Consider the following 10338-nt stretch of genomic DNA (forward strand, 5'->3'; position numbering starts at 1 on the left):
AATAAGCTCACTAAACAAATATCAGTTCACAGAAATGTTATTTAATTTGTACAAGTGGCATGTTTGTATTGAACAGGTTATTTAACAGTGGAATAAAACTATTTTAAACTATTGGAAAGCACGGAAAATGTGTGTGGATTGAGATTAACCATTAAGATGACATAAACATGAAGTCATAAAACACTACTATGAAGAACAAAGTCATCCCAAAATCCTATATACGGAGAACCGGGATGACTGGAAGCGACGATGGAGGGCTCGTCTGAGGACGACCTAGAGAGAGAGAGAGAGAGAGAGAGAGAGAGAGATGAACACTAACCCAGACATTAGTAGTCTAACTTGAACCTTAGACACTTGTAGCCTGTCTCTGCATTCCCCTTATTCCACAATAAGGGGAATGTCAACACAGACACCTTGTCTGTCCTCAGCACCGCTCCTCCTCCCTCCCGCTGAAATTATGAATGAAAAGCGTATAGTAATCATAGACATGGCCGTATCCACCATTGAGGTCACCGAGGTCCGGACCTCGGTAATATTTTTCGAGCTGTGTATACAAAACTTGTGAAATAATTGCACTAAACGGGGTTATTTGTAGTACTTCCATTTACTGACGATGGGGGCGCTGCATAACTACGTAGCCTCGATTAAAGCAAACAGAAGAAGACGACATGTATCAACAAACCACCGCAGCCCGGGGGCCGTTCTCATTTCATCAAATTCCCCTCCTCGACTCCCCTCCTCGACTCCTATCCTCGAGACATAGTCCCGCCCACAGGAGATGCGAGCGGAGGAGCCGAGGAGGGGAACCGAGGAGAGAGGAGGGGAAGCAGCAGGCGGTTAGAGAAATGAGAACTCCTCTCCTCTGAGCGGTCATTTTAAAGAGACGTCCATTAATGATGACAGGAGGCACAGCAGCCCTCTGTCTGATGGACAGATGTGTTCATGACCACTTATATATTTACTTTGAATTCATTGACAGTGCGGTATAATGAGACAATAACAGGCTATATATTTATATAAATATATACAATTTCAGAATCAAACAGAGCACTCTCATAATAACGTAACACTATCAGAGACTGGATATATCCCCCCCTCCCCCTCTCCCCTCTCTGGTCGCTACAATGAGGAAAATAAATTACGGGCCAAAAGTTTTATTTACAAGTAAGCAGAGGACACCAAACCAACTGAGACCTGTCTGTCCGCTGCATCTACGCACACACTGTACCATACATGCCAACCTTTCCAAATCCAAAAGAGGTAGGTTTGCGCGCGGCAAATGTGCACGCCCAAATGTGGTAATCAGAAGAAATGGAACCCCAGTAATTACATGTATAAACCATGTATTTAACATATATTGCATCATTTTATGCATTTTTCAGAAAAAGTGGTAGTTTGGTAAACAGTGACATCAACGACATGTTTGGTCTGTAAAATGCCCGAAAAGTAAAAGAATGGGAGATAAATATCCCAAAGTCTCCACATTTTATTATATTTTTAATGTGTTTCTGGTCCTCTTTCAGTTGCATTGTTGGAGAAGCCTGTGACATAAGATTTTCAAAGACATAATTACTCTGTAGCTATGTTATGTTAGACAATAAAGAACCTTGAACCTTGACAGTGTCGATCAGTATGGAGCTAATTTCCTGCCATAACTCCACAAACAAACTAAACATGTTTTACTAATGCCTCATGATTCACTAACAAACACAATGTGGTTTGCAAATACAAAACACCATCTACAAACTAATGCATTTAGTTTTGCAAAGAAAAAACGTATCTATCAAATAAACACATACCATTTTTCTAATAAATCATGTTTCAGAGACAAATTCAGCATAGGTTTTACAAGTACACACATTTTTTTTACAACTACAACACTTCTTTTTACAAGTACAAATCTTGTTTTTACAACTACAACACTTTTTTTTACAGGTACAAAACTTTTTCTTCTCACGGCGGAATATTACTGCCAAAAGTCACGTGACTCACTCACGTGACTTTTGGCAGTAATATTCCGCCGTGGTTGTGCTTGTCACTACCAAGCCCCCAGGAAGTGCGCCGGACTCTGATGAAAATATTCGTGCTGGCCAAACGGCGGTACTACACTTCCTTTTGGTTGCCAGGCCCGGAAACACTTTTTCCCATTGACTTACATGGGGAAAGAGTGGTCTGTAAATCGTTGGATAATTTTTTTTAAACTAAATAAACTACCCAGTATGAACACTTGTATAGCCCTTATTAAAAACATTCGTTCCTCAAGTTGTAAAATGTGCTAATAACGTTATTCTGAGAGTTATTTCCCTCTGCATTATGAACGCGCATCTAACCCACGGGACCGCGCCGCCCGGCACGTTCATGTTACGTGTTCAGCACTACATGCGTTTATCTTTACCCATGGATGCACAATAAGAACGGACCCATATCGCCTTACTGCCAGCCCACGGAGCTGTAATAATGGATATATTGCACATGTTTGCTGTAATTCATCATTTATAACATATTATACTACATGGGCTGTATGATTAAATCTTGTACCGTAAATGTTGTATTAAATAAAGTTAATATTACCGACGTAGATTAACGTCCCTGTAGCTTCTTATTGCACTAAGAAGCTTATTGCACTGTGTGTATATATATATATATATATATATATATATATATATATACAGTGCAATAATTCTTTCATGCTAAATGAAGCTCTGTTGCTTGGATATCACTAGATCCTGTTACAGCGTAATATAAAAGTACATAACGATTGATGTGTAAATTAGCATAATTACTAGCTAACCGCTAGCTGCTAACTGCCGCCTCGTTAATATCAAATCTATCATAACAAACATTACCATGCTGTCATGAACGTGCGGTGCTGTTACGTGTACGCAAATTGACGTGCTTGATGTGAACGAGCATTTTGGGGGGCATGGTTAAAGTTGCGCATGCGCTATGAGCGCACATACGGGTACTTCTCAGGCATGCCGGGTAATCTGTGACGTTTCGCTCTCTCAAAAGTTGGGCCATTTTATCATCATGCGCGAATGAGCAACTCTCATAGGAATGAATGAGGCCCCGCCTCCCACGCTGTATCCAGTTCTTATTATACATCCATGGTCACTACCCGATCCGTTCACCTGCCCGATCGCTACTGCGCATGTGCGAGATGGTCCGCCATATTGGACAACTCCGTACGGCAACCCAACTAGGACACTTGACACAGTGGCTTTTGGCAAAGCACACAAAAAAAACTCAAAAAACCGAGAGAGATGAGTTATTGTTATTACAACGTGACTTCACTATTATTTAACAACTATTTCTATTGGGTTCTTTTATTTGGGGTTAAGTACATTGTCAGAATAAGTGAGAAATGGATTTAACTTCTGTTAGACAGCTATCATACTGAATAAATATTTATGCAAAAACGTATGGCATTAATAATGTATATCTAATTACATTTAAAAATGTATGGCATTAATAATGTATATCTAATTACATTAACTGTGAATGTCTTTCATTTTATTTAAAATGAACAATTACATACAACATTTTCCATAAAAAAGTTGATTCAAGAACAAATCTCTGTTATTAGATCAGTACTTTTCTTATATGACTATTATTGCTAAATTTGAAAGGTCTTTACCAGCTTTGGAATTATATATATATATATATATAGCACCTTCTGCCATCCCATCTCTACTGACAATCATTAACACTTAGATTTTATGATATCGTAAGCATCGTCAGTGATTGACTTGAACACTGAGAATGTATTTATTAACTTCAGACATTTTCATATACAAATGTGATCATACACCAACACACTTTTTAGAGATACACATTTTTCACACACAACGCACAACCATTTACTAAATTAAACCATATCCCATCATAATACGAGCAAATAAAAAGGCACAACAATAAATATATTATGTGTGTGTGGGGGGGGGGGGGGGGGGGGGGGTTGTTAAGATCCAGGTCCAATGGGGGCAGAGGGGAGAGGTGGGTTCAGCATCCTACAGGAAATGTAATTTGCATGTAATATTATTTATTAATATGGAATAATTTAACTGGAGTTTGTTATCCTTTAATTTTGCTTGATTAATTATATTGCAGGTTGTGGGTAACAGCCAGTCCATGGTAGCAGCACGGGAACAGCTTATTCCTCTGAACTTGTGTGCTTTCCGTTCAAAAACTGCAGGAACCCTAAACACAGACACAACCCCCTTCCCTTTGTGGTCTATCACAATGCACAATCTCAACTATTGTAAACACGATAATAAGTAGAGCAATCCTTCCTCAAAGTAAATCTTGTCTTCCAGTATTTTTCACGAGTCCAGTATAGTATTTAACTAGACCAAGGTAGCAAGAACTAGTTTATCTTTGTTTTATATATAATTCCAAAGCTGGTAAAGACCTTTCAAATTTAGCAATAATAGTCATATAAGAAAAGTACTGATCTAATAACAGAGATTTGTTCTTGAATCAACTTTTTTATGGAAAATGTTGTATGTAATTGTTCATTTTAAATAAAATGAAAGACATTCACAGTTAATGTAATTAGATATACATTATTAATGCCATACATTTTTAAATGTAATTAGATATACATTATTATGCCATACGTTTTTGCATAAATATTTATTCAGTATGATAGCTGTCTAACAGAAGTTAAATCCATTTCTCACTTATTCTGACAATGTACTTAACCCCAAATAAAAGAACCCAATAGAAATAGTTGTTAAATAATAGTGAAGTCACGTTGTAATAACAATAACTCATCTCTCTCGGTTTTTTGAGTTTTTTTTTGTGTGCTTTGCCAAAAGCCACTGTGTCAAGTGTCCTAGTTGGGTTGCCGTACGGAGTTGTCCAATATGGCGGACCATCTCGCACATGCGCAGTACCGATCGGGCAGGTGAACGGATGGTTAGTGCTAGATCGTATACCTCCTGGGTTTTATGCGGCGGAAGTGACGTAATAGTGGTCGTGGATGAGACGGCAACTTTTGTTGCGCTCGCGAGCCTCAAACAGACAAGTCTGTCAAGGATGCCAACGCGCAACAAACAGGATGCTTTCACATAAAATCTTTCAAACACTTAAGGATTTCGAGGAAGCGTTAGCAGACGTTGAAGAAACAACGATCACAAAGTATATTGTGTACAAAAAGGAACAGGTTTTCGGGGAAAATAGTAAGTTTGTAAAGTTAGATCGGAAATTGAAGAAACAACGATGACCAAGTAGCCTACATTGTGTCAGTAATCAAATATTAAGTAGGCCTAAGTATATAAGTATAATAATATATAAGTATAAGTATATAAGTATAAGTATTACATATATAAGACGGGGCACAGAACGGCTCGGTTCGAGCCGTGAATTTATTCATCTTTTAAACGGCATCATTTAAGTTGCGCTGACAGAGGTCCACAGTTTCCCCGCAGCGAGGCTCCCCCGCCCTCCTCTTGACAGTTCACGAGCGTTCACACCACTAAAATGTTTATTTTGGTGTTCTGTGTTTTAATGCCTACAACAACTGAATTATAGGTTGGTAGTTTCAGCTTTCTACATAACTGATAAAAGCGAAAAATACGTGAAACTTTACTGTACATTCAGCAACAGGTTGAATTATCAGGCGTAAAGTTACTTAAGACATTTCAAATTCCGAGTGTCTTTCCAAATCTAAACTGACCAGTGTTAATACATCTTTTATGGATAAAATGTGTATTTTTGTCACAAATGTTTCAATACAGACGTGCAGCCTTCACCAGGGGAAAAGATATACTGGCAGTTGAAATGTGTACCATATGAAATATGTATTTTTGTCACAAATGTTTCAATACAGACGTGCAACCTTCACCAGGGAAAAAGATATACTGGCAGTTGAAATGTGTACCATATGATGGGGTGCCATTCCAACTCGTGGGCACCAAGATATATGGATGCCACCAGGGAAAGGACAGGTGTACTCGGCAAAAGGAGAAGTACCATGCACAAAAAGAGAAACAAGCGGTATATTTATGAATTTACATGCATTAACAACTTAAAATAATTGGTAAAGGAAAATTAAACAACTATTCGTAATATGACATGCATTATGTGGCATTCTATGACACATAACACTGTGACACATAACAACATAGGAATCAGCATTATGTAAATACATAAGTCGTTTAAACTTTAGAGGAATAGGAAACGAAATTCAATGGCCTCTTCTGAGACAAAATAAAGGGGGATATCCTTCCTTTGTTCACCTACAGAACCCAACCAGCTCACGGTCATGACCTGGCACCAAATTCTTCCTATACTGGTTACTTATTTTAACAGGGGATGGTATATGTGCAAAATAAATAGACACAAACAGTACAGATGCAGGGGTAATGACATAATGTCCCACTATAGTTATATTAGCAGGACCTACAAATATTTTAAAGAAGACAAAAGAAAGAACCATAGCAAAAATTATGTTCTCCACGTTATGGAGAGGAGACCATGAAAATGTATACATATATTAATATTGTATTTCTATACACCTTTTTTCTCTTAGCTTGAAGACCATGTCTTCAATGCAAGACGCCATCTCGTACAAAATACGAAGAAGATGGATTGCCCTGCCCAGATAACTGTCAGTCAGGTCATGAAATGTCCTGGTTTCAAGGTACAGCACAAGCACAGCACAAGTGCGTTCAATGCTATAATTGCTCTCGTGTCATGATCCCAATTGCCATGTCATTTTTATATTCCCCAGATTGCAGAGAACAGTAAAGCAAAGAGGAGGGAGCTCTCAGCAGCACTAAAGGCTGTAGTTGCAGCTGATCCTTCAACAGTTGAAGTAGTCATGGAATACCACACATGCTTCACCCCAGAAAGTGACCATCAAAACCATCCAACTGTTGGAGAGGTAACCATGCAAAATCTATTCCTTTAGCTGCTGTAAGAAACATGATGCGAGGTACAATTTGTGCTGTACAAAGAGGACTTTCTTTAGACAGCTTTAAACATCTATAATTACCCTGTTCAACGTCATGTACAGGTAGCTGAACTGCGTGAACCGATGGATTCCAGAGTTGAACAACAAATAGTGAAGCTCACCTTGGCTGGTGCCAGAAAGCTTAGTGAGATTAGACGTCAACTGTTCAATTTTGTAAATGACGAGCTATTCCGGGGGGAGCAGCCACCTCCACAAACACGTCGGAGGTTTTACCCCACAGACAAGGATATCAGGAATATCTTATCAAGAACGAAGGAGGGAATACGTGAATCCAAAAATGACCAGGTCAATCTGCAGGTAATACACTGAGAGTAGAATAGTATTAATATTATTCAAGCCATGCAAGTTTGTGTGGGTGGTTAATGCACAACTTACAGAGTTTGTGACTTCACCAAGCATGGTCAGTTTTTTTTTTTTTTACATGATACATTGTCCTCTGAATGCAGGTGTAAGTAAGCAAAGCAAAGTAGCAGTATTTGGTTCATATGCAGGGTATGACCATTTTTCAAAATGCAACTAAAACTTCAAAACTGTTTTTTGCCCTGATATGACAACAAATGTTCCTAATGTTTGGGCCATGAGGCTACATGATGATAATGTCCAGTTACACTTTCATTCACAGCTTCTGACGCCCAGATGGTTAGTTGATGACTGCAAAATCAAGTACAGGCCAAGCCAGCTACAGGAGGACGGAACTGTCACAAAGCTGCTGTTTTGTTACCAGACAGCCTGGCAGCGAAGGCTTCTCCACCTGTATGGACAACAGATGTGCCTGCTTGATGCTACTTACCGGACGTGTCGTTATTCTGTTCCCCTCTTCTTCCTATGTGTACGTACAAATGTGTGCTATGCAGTGGTTGGCCTCTTTGTGACCCAGAGTGAGACAACAGCAGATGTCAAAGAAGCCCTCCAGGTGTTTAAGGAGTGGAACCCTGACTGGAGCCCTAGCCACTTCATGGTTGATTTCTCAGAGGTAGAGATCGGTGCCCTGGAGGAAGAGTTTCAAGGTGAAATTGCAGTAACTGTAGAAATCTGTTAATTCACATAATATGAAACGTTAATTAAAAAAAAGGATACATTTTACATAGTATTCCACCAACTTCCAAAATATAACCATTTACATGCAAATGTATGCAACAATCTACTTCAAAATAAAGTCATCACCTCCACTGACAGACAGATGTATAAAAAGCAGGCCTATATTTTGTCGCGTATACTATGTAATAGCAACGCGACAAAATAAAATGACAACATGGTGCAGGTAATATATCTCTTATATTTTATCCAGGTTCCAAGGTGCTTCTCTGCGACTTCCATAGGGAGAAAGCTTGGGTTGAATGGTGCAGGAAGAAAGATCATGGAGTGAGCCACGCACAAGACAGTCTCCTACCGCTTCTGAGAAGCATTGCAGCTGCTTCAACTCCAGAGGAGTTCAGCACACGCCTTTGCAACCTGCAGGAGGCCAAAGTCTGGAAGGACAATGAAAAAGTGAGGGCGTGGTTTTCAAATAAGTGGCTCCCAGAGGCTAAGGTGTGTATCAAGTTCAAATATTATATTTACTTTTATATTATATTTATTATATCATTTGTTGAATTTGAAGAGTCTTCCTTTTAATTTTTTTTGTCTTTTTTTGTCTTGTGTAGAGATGGGTGCACGTGTTTCGGGATGAAGATCTCAAGGTGGCCATCTACACCAACAATGGGGTGGAAAGACAAAATGAAACCCTAAAGCATTCTCATCTTGAAGGTTATAAGAACTGCAGCCTCAGTGAAATGCTCACTGTGTTGGTAACTGACTTCCTACCAAGGACATATCGGAAGTGAGCTAAAAAAGAATTACTATGATTATACATATATATATTTATATATACATACATACATACATACATACACAAACACACACACATTTTTATATATATATAAATGTAATGTTCGATAGCTTTGTTTCCAACATATTTGTTTGATGTTGTTCATTGTTGCATATGTTTCTGAGACAATTGTATTATCAAATACCATATCTATATGTCAGAGAAAGCAAACTGTCACAGAGAGACTTCTAAGATATTGTTCTCATCTCTTATTGAAGGTACATTGAACTCAATGTCAAGTACTCCTCATTCTACAGAAGGTACAATGAGAACATGCCAAAGTTCTTAAAAGACAGACCAAGAAGTGTAGCAGACCATGTGATGTCAAGGCTTACAGAAGCCCAGTTTTATGAGGCGAATGACGTTGTTGCAAAGGGCAATGGCATGTTCCATGTCAAAAGCCAAAGTCATCCTTGCACACAGCACCACATCAACTTTGGTGAAAGTATCATCATGCCATCGTGCACCTGCAAAGACTGGGCAAAGCACAAGTTGCCCTGCAAGCACTTCTGTGCTGTTTTTAATCATGTGCATGAATGGGGTTGGGAGAAACTGGCATCTAATTACAGGGATAACCCCCTCTTCTCCCTGGATAATGCATGTCTGGGACAGACTTCTTGTGAGAGGGATGACAGCGGCAGATCAGACATCACAGATCATACATACACACCGGTATCAGTGGAAATGCAGTCACCATGTAACGCTTTGCCCGAAAGGAAAAGACCAAGAAAGGTTAAACAAAGAAGGGAATGTGCCAGTCTTTTGCGTGAGATTACTGACTTAACATACCATCTGCAAGATGAAGATTACCTTAAAACGTTAACTGACCAAATGACCGAGATCTTGGAAGATGTGAAGCTACACACTCCACATGATCAGAGCCTTCCTCTGACGTTCACACCTAAGAAAAGGAAGAAGGAGATGGCCAACCTACCTGTGAAAACCGTACCACAAAAGCACCCATTCACAAAAAGGGTAGGCTGCTTTGCGGAAGCTATGAGGTTGAACTTCCGGGTCAGCATGAATGTGGAGGGAGTAGAGAAGGGTCCTGATGTCTCAACAAAAAAAATAATCCCTATTAAATTATCCATACATATTTTTATTCTATTTAATTACAACTTGTATTGCAACATTTTTACTTTAACTCTGTAAGGTTAGTCTTTTTATTTATCTTGTATTGCACATTTGTATTCTTACTTCCTATGTTAATGTACATCTTTAAATTGTATTTTATTATATCTTTGTTGTATTGCCCTCTTTTACTTTCACTTCTTATTTCAACATAAATATTGTTATTTAAAATCATATTTAACATTTCTGCTTTCATTTCTTGTTTGTTTTATATGTTTATATACATATGGTTATTTTATTTTGCATTGCCAATTTTTGATTTTACTTCCTATAGTTACATTAATCTTTTTATTATATTTTTCTTATCTTGAAATTCACACTTTTACTTGTGTATATATATACATTTAGCTATTTATTAAGT

At 38.5% G+C, this 10338-nt stretch overlaps 1 protein-coding gene across 1 annotated transcript; it reads left to right on the forward strand.

Moving 5' to 3' along the window:
• Nucleotides 1–5053: 5053 nt before the first annotated feature.
• On the forward strand, nucleotides 5054–10122 carry LOC117490927. Its single transcript, XM_034140706.1, has 9 exons — nucleotides 5054–5183; nucleotides 5834–6000; nucleotides 6536–6646; nucleotides 6737–6889; nucleotides 7022–7276; nucleotides 7602–7986; nucleotides 8268–8509; nucleotides 8623–8798; nucleotides 9065–10122. Exons 1-9 carry the CDS (start codon nucleotides 5063–5065, stop codon nucleotides 9996–9998), a joined length of 2544 nt encoding a protein of 847 aa, XP_033996597.1. The 5' UTR covers nucleotides 5054–5062; the 3' UTR covers nucleotides 9999–10122.
• Nucleotides 10123–10338: the final 216 nt, after the last annotated feature.

This window comes from Trematomus bernacchii, unplaced genomic scaffold (assembly GCF_902827165.1).
Source record: "Trematomus bernacchii unplaced genomic scaffold, fTreBer1.1, whole genome shotgun sequence".
NCBI lineage: Eukaryota > Metazoa > Chordata > Actinopteri > Perciformes > Nototheniidae > Trematomus > Trematomus bernacchii.